The following is a 16,931-nucleotide window of genomic DNA, read 5'->3' as shown; positions in this document are numbered from 1 at the left end:
GCCGTCTCTGCTCCTTTTAGCCACTACAGGCCTCCACAAGCCTCTGCTCCGCAGCTCGGCCAGTGCCAGGGCCAGCACCATGGCTGGCCTTGTGCTCAGTAAGTTCACAGCCCAGCTGACGCATCTTGACATTCAGGTGGGAGACCTCCCCCTTGCTCTTCTCACTCTGGAAAAGGTTGAGAAAAAAACACAATTCATGCACAGAGGCTTGGGGTGGGAAAGAGGCATTAGAGACGTAACCTGTCCCATGCTGTCCCCGCTGGGTTCCTACCCAGGAACACCGCTGTCACTGCAGGGCCTTGCAGGCATTCAGGACGAATGCCTTCATTTCCCAGCCTGACCAAAGCTCAGCAGCTGAGTTCAAGCACAGCGCTCCCGGGTAAGAAAACCCACACAGATGACAGCCCTGGAGGAGGCCACAAAGAAAGCAGGCAGGGGCGACTGTACACAGGTGTAACAGAAATATTAAGATTGGTAAGAACACAGTATGAATAGAAATGTGTCCGTGTGCACATGTGATAGTACCAGATGAAAGAGCAGAGTAAGGGCTATAAGACCAGCCTGCGTTGACACTAAAGGGCACCATCCCCCAGACATTGCTCCTAGGATACATCCCCAGCAGTAATGCTAAGCAAGGTGCAGTTTTTGGCCTGTGCTCTGACCAGACCACAGCACAGATAACATGTCAGCAGAAAGCCTGCATCTAACAGTGAGGCAGCAACACACCCCACATCCCATTCCTCTGCTAGCCTTCCAGGAAAATGGGAAACCAAAACAGCTTTCCTCCAAAGGAGGAAAAGCAGACAATGGGCAGCAGGTTTGTGGCTGAAGGTTAATGGAAGCTGAAGCCAGCGAGGGCCAGCAAAGGCCACCCTGCTGTGGCTGATGGCCCTGAAGAGTACAAAAGACATGTCCAAAAAATACATTGTGGTTCCCAGTCATGAGAAATCCCAGGAACAGGGTGAGGAACTAACAGCCTCGAACAGCCGGCAACCGTCGTCCATGTTGCACACAAGCAATCCTGGCCAGGCCTTGTGTGCACACATGTCCAAGCGTCAGTGAGCACGTGGGTTTGAGACTGGGAGTGAGCAAAATCTCTGGGAGAAAGACTGCAAGTAGGTAGAGTCAACCTCGTGACAGATTTTGTAGTAACACCTTTCCTTCTGTAAGACCTTCACTGGCTTTTGTCACACAAATTTTCACTACTTGACAAGCTATAAAATGAAGCTGGTTCTTCAAAGCAAGACTGGCTTTGCATGTTTGAAACAAACATTCCTGTTCTCATCTATAAGCACATGGAGTTTTTGTCCTCCTAAATCCTTCAGCCAAGAGCTTGTCAGTTAGTGTTAACGGCTTCTTACCGATGCTGTTAACTCTGCTATTTCAGCCAGCTCCTCCACCTTCTCTCTGCTCAACTCAACTCGCTCACATGCTTCCTGTCGGGGAGAGGGATACAATCAGCGTCAGGCCAGAGTGCAGCAAAAGACGCCCCCCCCAGAGAAGGGCCCCGTTTTGGGGAGCCACACATCTGGTTTTGGCCTGCAACAGGAAGTAAAGCCAGGCCAAAACACATACGGTCCTGAATTGATTCAGGAGTGGGTCAGGTGTCTCTGTCCCAACAGGTGACTCAGCCCAGCCCAGGGCAGACAGCTGGGGACATCCAAAGTCCTGCAACATTGTCAGAGGCCTAAAAATCAGGAGATGAAGAACAGTGGGAGAGCCAGCTTAGCAGACTCTTGGGACCATCTGCACCAGAAGCCTATCTGTCCTTGGATTTATGGCTCAGTGGGTGACCCCAGTACCTATCTCAAGCTTCCTAAGGCAGCAGCAAGCCATTGGCCAAAAGATTTGTGCAGCAAAGAAGCCCTTCCTTTCCTCCCTCAGCATACCCATTCCCACAGCCTTCCCGAAACCCAGCTCTGGACCCTGTGCTCTGACCTACCCAAGCCTTTGGCTGGCCAAGCCCATCCCAGCACCAGCTGCTTTTGAGTGGAGCGAAGGGTGTGAAAGTGCTGGCTTGCTCAGAAACAAGAAAAGAAAAGGCAGGTTGAGCCAGCTGAAATCTGGTAAATGCACCGGAGTGGCTGTTCCTTTTACAAGCATTAGCTATCCACCCATTTGCCAGCCTCCCACAGCCTGTCTTACTCAACATTTTTGCTGCCCTTCTCCTTTGCTAGCCTCAGCTCTTGCTGGAGTCTCCCAAGTTGACTTTTCAGCAAGCTGTTCTCCTCCAGCAGCCGGCACAGCTCTCCCCTGAAAGGAGAGACAGCAGAGTGAGAAAACCATGCAAAAGCCCAGTTTGCTCTTGACATCCCACGCTGGCTCCCTGCTCTATTCCCATTTGGTTTGCACACACAGCAAGAACTAAAGAAATCTGAGAAACAACCATCCAGTAACTCCTGCAAAACATGTGGGGACAATCAAGAGACCTTGGTAGAGAAGGAGCAGGTCTTCAAGGGAAGGGAAATAAAGGGGAATAAGGACAAATAGCATCAGACCCTGAATTTGTGTGGCTTCCAGCTGGCTGAAATTATTTTCCAGGCCTGCCAAGGAGTGGAAACGAAGTGATTTGGCTCATCAAGATGCACTGAGACTTCATTACAGGATAACCAGGTGACGAGCCCAACCTTTCAACTGCAATAGAGCCACATCTGGAGAATTCAGCTTGCTTGTGAGGCCTCTGTGATTTTACAGTGCTGGACACAACAGCTATGACCCCAAATCCAGAGTAGCCTCTCTGCCTCATTATCTTTCCACTCCTACTGGTACTCCCAGTCTCCCATGAAGCCATGAATACTGGCACTTGTGGGAAGGAAGCTCAGTCCTGTGTTAAACAGACAGTCCAATAGCTACTGCTAAACCCCAGATCCACACAGGACGCAAATTCCTCAGGAGACAGCACAGGAGAATGGACTGTCCATCCTGCCAGGGAGGACAGCATTGCAGTTTGTGGCGCTGCATGTGGGAGGCAGAGGAGCTGAGTGGGGAAGTTCTTCCTCTCCAAGCACAAGCGAGAGGACTAGTGCATGGGCTGTGTGGCGTTTGCTCCCGCTGCTTGGCAGAACACTTCTCACAGCAGCTGCTTTCTGAGTCAGTTTTACATCAGGACTCACATTCTGTGCTTCCTGTGGCACCTCCAACAACCACGTACAGCTGTACAAAGCAGAGAAGACAACTGCGTAGTCAGCCACAGCCACATGAGCACATCCCAGCTCTCTGACCACACTGCCACGGTTAGTAAAAGACATATGGGGAACAGCAAGACAGAACATAGCTGCTGTTACAGAGTGTCAAGAGAGAACGTAGCTGCTCTTATAGTGTCAAGAGGGAACATAGCTACTGTTAGAGTTGGACCATCGTGTTGGTAAGCAGCCTTGTGTTTCACAAGGCATCTGCTTTTTTTACAACAGCGGCACTGTGTTAGTTCTGCAAACTGCCTTTGTGCTCAAACCTGCTACTCTGTTGAGGTCTGGGTTCATTTTCCAGCCAGGGCATGACATCTTTGAGCTGCATCAGCTCCAGTTTCACCCTGTTCCTTTCCCTCTCCAGCTCCATTTTGACAGCCTGAATGTTTCTTCCTATGCTACTGTGCCACTCTGTCTCCCAGGGCTTTTTTTTTCCTCTTCTTGCCCTCCAGATCAAGTCTGTCTATGTCCTGACATGCTGCTGGGTCTGCTGTGTGAAGGCAAACCATTTCACTTTGCTCTCTCTGCCTCCTTCCAAAGCACAACCCATTGTCTATCCAGATTTCATTTCTCCTTGACAAATGTTGGAGCTTTGGCTCCAGCTTCTAGATTGAGCAGGCCATTCACTGCAACAGACGTCTGCACTGGTTCATCCATCACACAGTTTTTCATTTCTTCTCTGTTCCTTTGGTGCTGAGGTTGCAACAGGTGATTTTGGTCTACCTGCTCATCTGAGTCTTGGGGACCTGCTCCTTTCCCCACAGAGGGCAGCTCTCCAGACACCTTGTCCCTTCCAACACCAGAGCCCTCAGCCCCATGATCTCTGCATTATTCCCACTTCATCCTCACGCTTTTTTTCTCTTTTTCTTCTCAACAGCCAGCACCTCCCACATCTTGACTTGTTCCTCATTAACTTTCTCTTCGAACTTCAGCTGCCTCTTCTTCCACAGAGAGACCATGTCCTTTTCCTTCCACTTCCACTGCTGCCTCTCCTGGGCATACTCCTCTTGAAGGTCTGTCTCCCCTTGGAGCCTATATCATTGCAAAATCACCTCCTCCCACACCAATGCTGCTGCAACAAAGCCTTACAGCTGTCCTCATGCTGGCGTTCACTCCATGACAGCTCTTGATTATGCTCAACCTCTGCATCTTTCCTAAAGATAAAAACCATTTTGCTGACCTGGATTTGATAACACAGCTTGAAAAGCTCAGCCAGCCTCAGAACGTACTTTTGCTGGAGAGGCAATGCAAAGTTTTCTTTAGGTTGCAAAGTCAAGGCAATTACCTAAATGTTACAGAAAGTTCCCACACCATTTTGCACTTCTCAAAGACTCATCCATCAGATGTTTTCCAACAAGTCTGAAAGCTCCCCACTACAGCCAGTCCCTCTACCAGAGATGGTGGTAACACAGCTCAAATGCCTTCTATTCCTGTTATTTGGGTTTGTTCCCCGGGTCTGCCACTGACTTCAGCCAAGTCACCTCCTTTCTCCCACACCTACTCCATATCTCAGCTCCTCAACCCTAAAACAGGGATAATGACCCAGCAAAATCATTCACTTGTGTATTGCTGAAGGGGACTCTGCTCCTGACAAGAGGCAGTGAAGGGAGGCACAGCAGGGAAGAGGCAAGAGGAAAGCCTGAGGGCAGTGGTGGAGTGTGCTTCGAAGCAGGAGGGGGCTGTGTGGACAGGCAACAGTTTCCTGTCCAGTTCCTCTCCAGCCTCCTCTGCAAGGCCATTCTGGCCCCTGGGGAGGTTGCAGAACTGGTACCACAAGCACAGGAAGGGAAGATGAACAGCCATTTAGCAACAACTTTAGTCTCCCACAAGCCAGTCTATTTTGGCTATTTTGAGAAATTCAGGCCACTTTTTGCTGCTTTTAAGACAGCAGGTTGTGATGATCTAGCAAGTACAGGCAGCTTTGCTGCAGGACAGACAAAGAGAGAGAGAAGAAAACACTGATGAAAGCTCTCTTATTTCCTCTCACTGTTCTGAGATACAGTCTTTGCTGGGCACTGCCCCTGACACAAGCTTGCAGAGCAGAACGTGCAGGAAAACTTAAAAGCCTTGAAATAAAAGCGCTCATGCAAGGGGAATTTAGATGTCTGTCTTTGAACAGCTGCAGCCTGCACAGATTTTTTTTGAATACTGCACAGATTTTCTTCCAAATTAAAGCGGCTCTCCAGCCCCGTGAGAAATCAGCCCAACCTACTCTGGTATGAGCAGGGGATGCACCTCTAGTCTCCCACTTAGCCCCAGAAAGAGAATGGTGCCAGACCTCAGGCGCTCTCTGTCTCTGTGCTGCGTCCTCAGCTCTTCTCCCTCCTGGTCCAGCTGCTGCCCTGGATGGTGAATGTTTTCCGTGTGCTGTTGTCCCACCCTGGCCTGCTCCATCTCAAACCTCTCCTCCAGCTCCAGGCTCCACACACATTTTTGCTCTTTCAGGCTCTCAGTTACAGCCCAGTACTTTGCAACTGTTTCTTCCAGGTCTCTTTTCTGGTCTTCCATCTTGCGCATCTCAGCCTTGAAGCTTTCCTCACTGTCCTTCCTCTCTCTTTCAAACTTTTTTCTCATTAACCTGATTTCCTCCTCGTAATAGTTTATCTGTTGGGATGAGACAGGATTTGGATATTAGCACCATGCTCCCAAGAGCTCCCCTCTCCTTCAATAGCTCTGACTCAGATCAGTCTATTGGTCCCTCTCAACAGAGGACATTCCTTAGGCAGTTCTGGTCCCTACTGAACTTAGGGCAATAATCAGTCTCATGCAGCAGCCTCTAACAAGCAGATATCAGTGGGTCACAGCTTTTCCCAGCAAGCAGCGCAGTTCTCCCCTTTCTCATTTGCAAGGGACCCCAGAGCGGAGAAAGAATAGGCCAGGGCATCATCTGCCACTGCTCCTCATATCCTTCCTCCACCCTGCAGAGCGGTCCCTTGTCCAAGATGTGGTAAGTAGCTGCTGCTCCCCACAGCTCCCCTGTAAACACCAGAAACTCTAGGGTTTGATGAGCACAAAGGCAGGACTGTGAAGCAGGCAGATCTGCAAGCAGCTTTGGGCTCCCTGAACTGTTCAGTCACCTGTGTGTCAGTTTAGGATTTACTCTTGCAGTGCTGCAATGGAAACCCAGCAAGCATCCCCAACCTCTCAGTTCAGCAGCAAAAGGAGGAGTGAAGGTGGAAGCTGAGGCCTCTCACATGAGCACTCATTGCTGTCTAAAGGGAGGGCTGGGCTCACAGTGTCACCTTAGGGCAAGCAGGTTAAAAGTGTGCTGCAAGCCCAGGGAGACAGGGCTCTGATTCCCCCATGCCCTCAGGAGACACCTGGCTGCTTTTCTTCTTGGTCCTGTTGCTGGTTTTACTGCAACAGCAACACTGAGTAGAGTTAATCTCCATTTCCCCATAGAAGCAAGACCCACATAAACATTTTGCACAGTGACAGAGATTTCCACAAAGCCTTTGCCAGCCAGTGAGGGCTCCAAACCCTTCTACCAGCTAAGATAGGCTGGGGAAGCACATGCAATAACCCCAGCAGAGAGAAAAGGTACCACTCTACTCCCCAGCTTGAACTCTCCAGCAACCCTCCTGGAGCAGATGCCGCATCGGCCATGCTGTAGCACGGTGCTTACCAAGCAGTTGTGCTAAGAGGGCAGGGCATCTTCCTCCCACCCCCCTCACCTTGGTTTCCAGCTGCACCTTCAGGTCCCGCAGCTGCTCTTGGAGTTGCTCCATTGAGAGCGACATCTCTGTGTATGCAGAAGTGGGAATCAGAGGGCTGGGAGAGCGGCACACTGGCAGAGAGGAGCCCTGTGAGGACAGGCCTACAAGAGAGGACAGGCCTGGCTATCCGATCAGGATGGCTGCAGCTTCATCAAGTCAAGTCCATACAATCCCAAAAGACAGAGATCCCCATCTCTCTGGCAACCAGTCCCAGGGCTACATCACCCCTCTGGGCCAGAAGTTTTTTCCTAATGCTCAACCTGAATCTCCCAACCCACAGTTTGGGGCTACTTCCTCTTTATTATATTGTGTTTCCTCAACGTTCTCAACAGTGAAAATCTGCCTGTTCACTCCCAGCTGCCTAGTCCACAGGTCACCATCACCAGCTCTCGAGTTGGAAGAACCTCCTTCCCTCCATCTCCCTCCTCCTCACCACACATCACACCCTTCTTCCCTTTCATGGCCGCCCATTGTCAAAACTAGCAGCAGCAGCTCAGGCACAACAAGCCACCGCACACTCCCATAGAAACTCCGATCCAGAGGGAACCTTGCTCTTGCTGAGAAGAGGGGAGAGGCACCAAACCCTCCTGCAGTTTACCTCCTGCTGGCAGCCCTCTCTCAGCCCTGCTTTCCTGTAGCTGGAGACGCAGTCTTTCCAGCTCCCTCCGCAGCACTCCATTCTGGTCCCACAGCACCTGAAGCAGAGACTGGTCACGATGTGGTTACGAAGCTCCCCAGGGCTGCGGGCGGGCTAGGTGCCCACAGCTCCCAGCAGCTGTGTGTACTCAGAGTCTCTTGCAGCGTGAAGAGCAGAGCCCCTCACTAGCACAGTCAAGAGAATAAGACAGCGGGATTTTCTTCCATCCCAAATAGGCAGAGATGAGAGATTTTGGAAGAGTCAGTGAAAAAATACAAGCCCAGATTACCATGATCACTATTACAAGAACCATCATTAGACACTGTAAAGCACGAAGAGCCACAAGCAACTGCCCCTGCATGCAAAAGCACACAATACCAGGGGGTTTTGCAGACACCTTGGAGGGCTGGACCTCCTGAGACCCCTTCTGACCTAAACAAAACCATTGCTAGCAACCAACATTGAAGCACCATTGCAGTGCTAGGTTAACAGTTGGACTTGATGATCTTAAAGGTCCTTTCCAGCCAAAATGATTCTATGATTCTAATACACAAGAAACACCATGATCTCAGTATGATCCCTCACACAGCCCAGAGGTTTGTGTTTACATCCTCAAGACACTCCTGTGGGCATCTGGGCTAGCCAACAGGCACCACTGTATGCAGACAAAGCAACAGCAGGATTTACGGTGAAGCAAGTCCCACAGAGCTCTGGAAGGGAACATTTCTAGGTTGCCGAAGGAATCAAGTGAGGCGAGAAGGTGCTGATCCCATGGCAAGCAGAGCACGAGGCAGGCTCTGCTGCCTGCTTAGCACAGGGACTCCCTCAGAGGCCAGCACAGGAGTTTATTACACCTCAGTGCCAAAATTAGCTTGCAGCAATGAGTCCCACAGGTGAACACCACACTATGAGCCACCACACCAGTGCCACCTCCATGAGGGTATCTGGAGCTGAGGAACTGCTTATTTCACTTCACACTGTCCATCGTGTACTGGAAGCAACAGCATACAAGGCATCCTGCCTCCCTCTGGACTATCCACTTTGAGCAGACATCAAATTATATCCCATATGCTGCCACCCAGGAAACTGATGGGCTGCAAGAGACTGTGAACTAGGATACTTCCAAAGATCCCAATTAATAAATATTATTGAGCAGATCTAGACAAATGCAAACCCAGTTTGTTTAACCTGCATTCTAAACAGGAGAGCAGAGGAGGAGGGGAGCTGACAGCATTCAACAAGGGTAAAGGATGAACTCGAGTGGGTGCCTTCACAGGGGAAAATTAAGCCTGAAAGCCGAACCTCTCCACCCATCAGCATGCTCATGGACAACTCTAGGGCTGCTCAATGAGAGGAAAAGTTGCAGCACCGAGGATCTTCAACCCTTTAGTGTCACCTGGAGCAATGCTGCACTGAGTAGTGCTCCAGCATGTTTGCCTTTAACTACAGCTTCAAGAGGGGCTGTCTGTTGCACCCGCGAAACGGCTTTGCTGAAAATGCAGATTTCAGCCCCCACTGAGGGGGATTTGATAAGTCACCATCTCTACCCAGTGGTATTCCCCAGTCACACACAGCACTTGGAAACAAATGGGCAATGCAATAAGCGCATGGACTCAGGAGCCAAGGCACAGAGCACTCGGCAACTCACAACATGCAAGACACACTTAAAAACATGAAAAGGGAAATGGAGGCTGTGCTGACGTCCCAGAGCCCAAAGCTCTGGGCAGGAAGGAGCACAGCACCCTGCAGGAGGTACAACACACACAACACCAATGCCTGGACCACACACGCACACCAGGTACCTGGACAGGCTCACCTTGACTCTCTAGCAGAGTCCAGCAGCAACAAGTTTTGTAGGGGTTGTTAAAGTGGGGCAAGAAGGAGGAAGGGAAAAACAAAAAGATAGAAGAATTTAGCCAATAATATGCTTTCCCAAGAAGGAGAACAGCTTTCTCCTTGCGTTCAAGAAGAAATGCAACAGAGCCCAGTGTGGTCTGTCTTTATACAGAGCTACATGGTTCCCAAACAAAAACGGCCCATGGCTACAGGGTGGCAGGAAGTGAGGAATTTACAACCCACCCCTACTTCCCCCTACCAGTACCCCAGCAAGGGAACCAAGCCATGGAGGGCTGCAGGAGCAAGAAGACAGGCTGCTTGACTGAGGGCACACCTGTGTCCTCTCTCCTGCCAAAGGACTCTGGGCAAGGCAAGAGGGATCCCCCCTCTGCACTCTGACCAGGGCTGCCTCCTTCCTCTCCCCCAGGCCAAAGTGCCCAACAGATGTGCCGATGAGAGCTATATTTTCACAATAGCATTGCTGGAGAGCTGCCCACCCATACCTGGCACTGCCGCTCGTACTCCAGGACAATCTCTGCAAAGCGCTCGCTCTGGTTCGGGAGCTCTGAGCTGTGGGGCTCCACCTGGCCCAGCTGCACAAGCACAGGGAAACACTTTTCATCAAGGAAATTATCACTTCTCCAAAGGGAGAGGCAAAAGCTCTACTAAATCACCGGAGTCATGGTGCTACACCCATAGATTTAATGGAAGGGTTCCTATTGACACCTGTGGGATGGGTCAGATGCAGAAAGAGGCGGAAAAACATTCTTCTTCATGTGTGAGAAATTTCAAACTACAGGCAGGCCAGCTTTCCCAAACTGGCTAACAAGATGACAGACTCATTTCTTTCCTCAGACCCATTTTACCAGGTGACTCGCTGGAGTGGAAGACACTAAAACTAACCCTTTACTTCAATATTTATGAAGAAGAAAGCTTTTCTTTTCTGGAAACCAAACTCTAAAGTTCTCACTTGAAGACTGCAGATTTGTAGAATTTTCTACAATTGCAAACTTTTGTCATCCTTTTTTTTTTCAAACTTCAAAAGGCCTAAGTTAAAAGCCAATATTTTTTCCTTCCAGGTTGTCATTAATGTGCAGGAGAGTTCAAAGAGGGGGAGACCATAACAATTGACCCAAAATATGCAAGATTTCACAGAAAAGGGTCAATCTTTTGTTGAGTTCCTGAGAAGTTCCTATTTAACCACAACAGAGAAAGAAAGGCTACCTTGTCCTTCATAATGCGGCTGAGTTCTTTCTGCAGCTCCAACACCAGCTTCTCAGCGGACGCCAGTTTCTCAGCCATCTCCATGACCTTGTTTTGCAGCTCTGTGTTCTCCTGCAGACAAAAGGGAGAAGATTCTCTTGATGTTCTGGGTCCTCACATCAACAGGATGGGTTCACTGGCCACGGGTCTTCAGCAGGAAGCTGTACAACAACATCAGCATGCCGAACACAACACAGCTCGCAGGAGAACCTGCTTTGGACAGCACGCTGCTGATACACACCACGTGGGCTGAGATTTGGCTCATCTCTCCAAAGGACAAACATAGGAGTGCATTTTGCAGAATAAGAGCTAGACAGCCCCACAGGCTCATCTCTACCTCTTCTTCACAAAACTATGGTTTCCCTCACAGCCAACAAAGGCAGCAAGTCCTGAACTATCTCTGTCTGTCGTTCTACACTGAACAGCACTGGCAAAATCCCAAGCACGCGGACACCATCGTCTCTGCTTTTGGCATGGTCCTTGGCACGATTTTAGCCTCAGCCACCAGGTGTCCAAGTGTTACCAAGGGCCAAACCATTACAACATGGGGATTTAATAATGACACGGCAAGGGGAAAAGCTCTGTATTTAATTCAATAGTATGGATGTGGCTGATGATTCTTCTGCATAGAACTCCTGTCCTTCCCAGCAAGAGCAACACAAACCATCCATCTTTGTAATCACCTCTGCTTTGCCTCCTTTGAAGAAGTGAAGATGTTTCACCCAGGGCAGTTTTACTTACCTGCACTGTGTGGTTCAGTCTCCCTTGCAGGCTGGTCTCTTTGCTCCGGAGGAACTGTGTATCAGCCTCCAGCTTTGCTTGGTGATTGACTGCTTGCTGCAACAGCAGCTCTTTCGCCTCTATTTCTGCCTGAACATCCCTGGGGAAAAAAACAACATGGTTGAGGCATCTGGAGCGTGTTCTCAGACGACCACAAGGTCCAGACACCCCCTCTCATTATGCACAAAGCAGGAAATGAGAGCTTGGTTGGAGGGATGCTGGGACCGTAGTGTGGGGTTCTTCAGGAACTTCTCTGCCACTGACATAATGGCAAAACAAATGGAAGATTCATAAAGGGAGACTGGGTCAGGAGGGACAAGTTGTGGACACTCAAAGGAAAAACATTTTCCCTGCCCCACCAAAAGGACCTCTCCTACTTGAGCTTGCTCTGGGTGTGCTCGAGGGCGACGTACTGCTCGTCCAACTCCCTGTCAAGCTGCAGGCAGTGTCTCTCCACTTTCTCCAAGTCCAGCTTCGCCTTGTCCCTCTCCCTGGCGATCTGCCTCACCTGGATCCTGCAGTCACAGCGAGTAGTGCATTAAGAGACATCTCATGCACCCACAGAAGGGCTCTCCTCACAGCGAGCAGCACCCTTACCTGAGGCACTGCAGTTTGTATCCATAGGAGATGACAGCTGCATGCTGAAGCCCGCTCCTGGGGACCATGAGTGTGTTGTCCAAAGCTGCAGGCAGCTCTGTCAGGCTCCCCTGCTCCTCCGTGGTGCTACTCAGCCTCTGCAAGGACAGCACAGACTGAAATCACTTTCTCCTTCTTGTAACAGTGCCAACAGGACTTCTGTTGTTACACCACCTGACCACCCCCCCGTCTTTCAGAGATCCACCCCCATCTCACAGATAGGCTTAGATCACATCCACCCCAGATCTTCCCCAGCCCTGGCGTGGCCAAACCCTGCCACCCCATCACAAACCTGACTGCAAGCGCTTCTTCCACCTCGGACGGCTGCTTGCTGAAAAACCTTGCTGTTTACTTCACCCACCACCACCAGACAAGGCAGCACCAGAGACCTTGAGGATCTCCTCTAAGTTCTTCTAGGGCTCAGATGGCAATGACAAGTTCAGGCTTGGCAAATCTAGTGCCATCGCCAATGCTGGAGAAGAGATGTTGGCCCACACAGCTTGGCCAGAAGGATGGATGGCTTCCCTGAGCACTATTCTCTGATGCTGAGGAAAGAAGCAGTGGAGGTAAGTCAGTGGGGCGAAATTGGCACAGAAAAACTGACAGCTTTCAATACTGAAAGGAAACTCCAGGGACCCCATCAACATTGGAGAATGTTCTAAAAACAACCCCAAGCTGCCAGGAGGGAGGCGTCCTGAGCTGCCCTTAAGGCATCCACAAGGACCAGGATGACAGGTACAGATCACGCACTTTGGTCTCCCTACTAACCCATGAAAACTCAGAATCCTCAGAAAGACCAATGTGGAAAGTTATACAGCATCAAAGGGTCTTGTGAAAACTGTCATATGGGGACTGCCAGCCAACATTTTGTTTGGCCTAGAAGCTAAAATTGGGTTGAAGTCAGCTTCAAAGGTAAATGAGATATAGCCAAGCTGAACCAAAAAGCAGAACCCAGAAAGCTGATACAGAAAGGTAACATCTCCAAGAGCACCAATTTCATACCCAGAAAGCTGATACAGAAAGGTAACATCTCCAAGAGCACCAATTTCATACCAGATTTGGAGGAAGCTTATCCTCAGAGAACTGTTACCTCAAAGTATTAAGCCAAAAGAACCTGAACCAATTCTTTTTTTCTTTTTTTTTTTTTTTTTCTTTTGGAGCTGTTTTGCTCAGGATGCTGGATGGAGCTTCCTGGCTGTCAGGGTAAATCAGCTATTCACTTTTACCTTAGTGCATCAAAGTGCAGTTACTTCAAAAGCATTTGCAAATGCCTTGCCAGTCCTTGGAATTAAAAGCACTAAGGAAGAAGAAGTATTTTACACCAAACAGAAAATGTGGATGAAGCTTGCTCCATGCACTAAAAAGGGGACAACCTGAGTCACAAGAGATGCAGAGACGTCAGTGCTTCTGAAGCAAATGAATTGGGGTGATCTTTCCCCTCTGCTAGGATACGCATCCCTCTCCCTCCCATAAAAAGAAGAGGCTCAACAGCCCTCTGTTGTTCTGTATTACCATCTCACTCCACCTGCAGAGTTTGCTCCTACTCAGGCAGCTCCCAAGGGAGCCATTCGGTCACCATGCAGTGGGTGAAGTGCAGACCATACCCACAAACTGACTGACAAGTGGAAAACTCTCCCCATGCCACCACCCTCAGATGCCCAACTAATGTTTATTAAATCACCCCCTTGTGAAACAAAACATCTTGGCCTGGATTGTTCTCAGTAGAACCCATTCTTCAGCCTCCTTTTTTTGTGGGGAAACGGACGGAGAAACCTTTCTAAGTGTGATGGCTGTATTTGTGTTTGGATTCCCTGCAGGACATTGTAGAAACTTCAAACACAAATGAACTGTCCTGTGTAGGAACTGGCAATGACTTATGGTTCCTTATCCAAAGTTAATGGAAATCACCTCCAAGGAGCAGCAGATCAAGGCCATCAACCAGGATCCTTTTTACAAAGAAATCTTTCTGCCTTTTAGCTCACCTCATGAAGTGCTGACAGTCTTGGCTGCTTGAGAGACGTTGATGTACCTTGGAAAAAGGCGGTCGTGTGGCTGAACAAGCCAAACTGCAGCGCCTCAAAGCTCACCCTTTCATCTCCATCCTTCTCCAGTTTAGAGAATAAATCTTTGAGTTCCTAAAAAATGAGTACATGAGAAAAGAAACTCACCAGCTGCAGGAACACAGCTCGAAGCATCCAAACAGCTTCTTAAAATAAATCCCATCTTTTTTACAGTGCAAATGGAACACACGTAAAAGTGAGCTTTTTGAAAATTAACACTGCTCTATTTCCATACACACACAAAGAAACAAACTCCTCTCCACAAAGTCTGAAATGTGAGCCCCAGCAGTGGATGCAGACAGGTGTAAAAAACACTTGAATCCTGCTTCAGTTTTGGGAGAGATGGAGGATTAAGTCCCCATGTCTACTCTGGGACCCCAAAGAGACACAGTCTCCCTGTAACTTCATTTTGGAAATGGCAGGCTATTCGCAGAGACGCACAGCAAAAGGACAAAATACAACGGGAACAAGCTGCAACAGGGGAAACCTCAATGGGCCACAAGGAAAAAATTCTTCTTCCTGAGTACACTGCAGCCGTGGGACAGGCCCAGAGAAGCTGTGGTGCCTCCATCCTGGGAGATACTCCAACGTAGACTGGACAAGCTCTGAGCAACTTGGTATAGCTTGAAAGTCAGCCTAGCTGTGAGGAGGGCTAGCCCAGATGCCTCCAGTGTTCCCTTCCCACCTAACTCTGCCTCAGTTAACCAGCTCCTCTCCAAGAGAAGCCATCTGTGTCCCCAAAGAAATGCAGCCGTGCTGGGGCACCCCAGCTCAGGACCCATGCCTGTGGTCTAGGGGAGGCAAAGCTCACTTTTGACAGTGACTTCTTTTGACTCTACAGGTTCACTGCCCAGAACTCACTGCCCATCCCTCTCTCAACAAGCTGGCTCCCAGCCTTTCCCTGCTCACCTCCTTCCTCAGCTCCTTCAGCCAAACGATGGCTGAGGAAAGCCTCGCCTCCTGTGCCTACCTCCTCTGGGAGGGCCTGGACTTGAGCCTCAGCCATGTCCAAGGAAGGGCTGGGCACCCACCAGGAGCTGCAGGCTAGGACAGGCTTCCAGATGAAAACACAGCATGCATCAGCCATCCTAAAAACAGCCTCCTCACAACTATTTGTGAAACAATACTGTGAGGACCAAGCCTCCCATATCTGTATTCATCCCTGTAAGGACAATGGAAGAGCACAGCCAGTGTCACTGACACAACAAGGATGACAGGGACCAAGCAGCATGACTCCCCTGTCACAAACTCAATCCAGGCACGTTAGCACCATGCCACCCTCCTACATTCCCCTGCAAATCCCAGAGGATCTGTACCATGTCCTCTCCTGATGGCTCATCAATACATTATACACAGAGAGGAGTGAGGCTGTCTTACCTTGTGCTTCCTGTGTCACGTCCACAAGAGCTTTATCACTTTCAGCCTCTTTGTTTGCCTTCAGGCTCTGTAATAAGACAAATGAGGAAAAAGCATCAGTCACTCTGCCCTAGGGCAGGGGTCACACAACCCAAAGCTGCCAGCTGCACTCAAACATGCAGCTCCTGACACATCTGCTCATAACCAGAATGGGAACAACCCACGTGAATCACTCAGCCTGACTCACTCAGACATGCTGGGACTGGAAACATTTGTCATTTTCTAACAACTTCATTTTACCATGTCAAACATTTTAGCTCAGGACTCAGAAGTGTGTCCTGCAAGCAGGACAGAGCCTTTTCCCACAAAAGTTTAAGGGTTTGTTCAGAGACCAGCCAAGAATCCAGGGTACCCACGGCAGGAGGAAGGAGTTAAATCTGCCCTCCGTTCAAGGATAAAGAAAAGATTGTAGGAGCAGGAGAAAAAGGGGAGAAGATGGAAGATGCAAATGCTGCAGAAAGCCTAGATGGGAATGGAGGATATGAGGGTGCAGCATGCCCACATCCAAACCCTCTGCCCTAAAAGCAAACCGAGAGATCCAGTTCTGTCAAAACTGGATCCCAGCTGCTTGCATGACATGGACAGAAAAATAGAGAGCATTGGCTGATGAAAGGCAGAGCAAAGCATGGGTCCTTCTCCCCTGGTCTCTGTTGAGAACCTCTAAATCTCATTCAGCTGCCTGGTCTGAGCTCAGGTTTGCAAATCAACCCTTGTTTGACACCCCTGAGCTTGCGGAAGAGGTGATATGGTCTGACAGCCAGCCCATCCTCCCCCTGCAAATTGCCTGGGGTGTTCCTGCATCTGGACACTGGGCTTTTACATGGGCAAGACAGGCTGCACATACAGACATCCTCACTTATCGTTTTCCAAGGGGGACTCATCACCATGTAACCAGAAATTCGGGCCCGCCCACCTCATCTTCAAGCAACACGGTAAGCAAGGGAACGGAGCCTGCGTTCCCCATGCGTTAATCTCCCATCTGCCTTTTCGAGGCGTTTTAAGGAGGATTTACAGCCTCACACGAGGCGAACAGGCCACGCAGGCGGCGGGGGACGGTAGCCAGCCCACAGCATATTCTGCAGAGACGGACGCCACCCCACACTTGCGCACGCCCTTGGGCACCAGGGGCGGGGCCCGAGCCGTGCCACTACCGGCACGGCGCGGGCTCCCCCCGGCACCCAAAGGCCTGCGGTGACCAAGGCCTAGGCCGCACCGGCCCCGCCATTCCCGGCCCTCACTCACCGCGCCGCCGCGCATGCGCGTGCACCGTCCGCTTTCCCTCTGCGCATGCGCACGCAAAGCCTGCGCACGCAAAGCCTGCGCACACCCACCCCTCCGACACGCATGCGCACGCAGAGCCTGCGCACACAACCCCCCCCCCCCGACACGCATGCGCACGCCG

General features: G+C 50.2%; 1 protein-coding gene across 1 annotated transcript; it reads right to left on the bottom strand.

Moving 5' to 3' along the window:
* Positions 1-16: 16 nt before the first annotated feature.
* On the bottom strand, positions 17-16,835 carry NINL (ninein like). The gene is made up of 15 exons (XM_068416998.1): positions 16,772-16,835; positions 15,491-15,557; positions 14,036-14,188; positions 12,346-12,598; positions 12,015-12,151; positions 11,795-11,932; positions 11,379-11,517; positions 10,599-10,709; positions 9,878-9,967; positions 7,500-7,596; positions 6,860-7,002; positions 5,464-5,789; positions 2,151-2,253; positions 1,362-1,436; positions 17-166 (listed from the first exon to the last, which is right to left on the bottom strand). The coding sequence occupies exons 5-15, from the start codon at positions 12,080-12,082 to the stop codon at positions 17-19; spliced, it is 1,440 nt and encodes a 479-aa protein (XP_068273099.1). The 5' UTR covers positions 12,083-12,151; positions 12,346-12,598; positions 14,036-14,188; positions 15,491-15,557; positions 16,772-16,835.
* Positions 16,836-16,931: the final 96 nt, after the last annotated feature.

The sequence above is a fragment of the Nyctibius grandis genome, chromosome 1, assembly GCF_013368605.1.
Source record: "Nyctibius grandis isolate bNycGra1 chromosome 1, bNycGra1.pri, whole genome shotgun sequence".
NCBI lineage: Eukaryota > Metazoa > Chordata > Aves > Nyctibiiformes > Nyctibiidae > Nyctibius > Nyctibius grandis.
Note: the sequence above shows the minus strand (reverse complement) of the source record. Positions and strands in the feature narration are given on the sequence as shown.

Coding starts and splice junctions, on each gene's coding strand:
- NINL (XM_068416998.1), bottom strand. CDS start 12,082: ATGGTCCCCAGGAGCGGGCTTCAGCATGCAGCTGTCATCTCCTATGGA. Junction 5,790..6,859: donor AGGTGCAGCTGGAAACCAAG/GTGAGGGGGGTG, acceptor TCATCCCAACAG/ATAAACTATTACGAGGAGGA. Junction 1,437..2,150: donor AGGAGAAGGGCAGCAAAAAT/GTTGAGTAAGAC, acceptor TCTCCCCGACAG/GAAGCATGTGAGCGAGTTGA.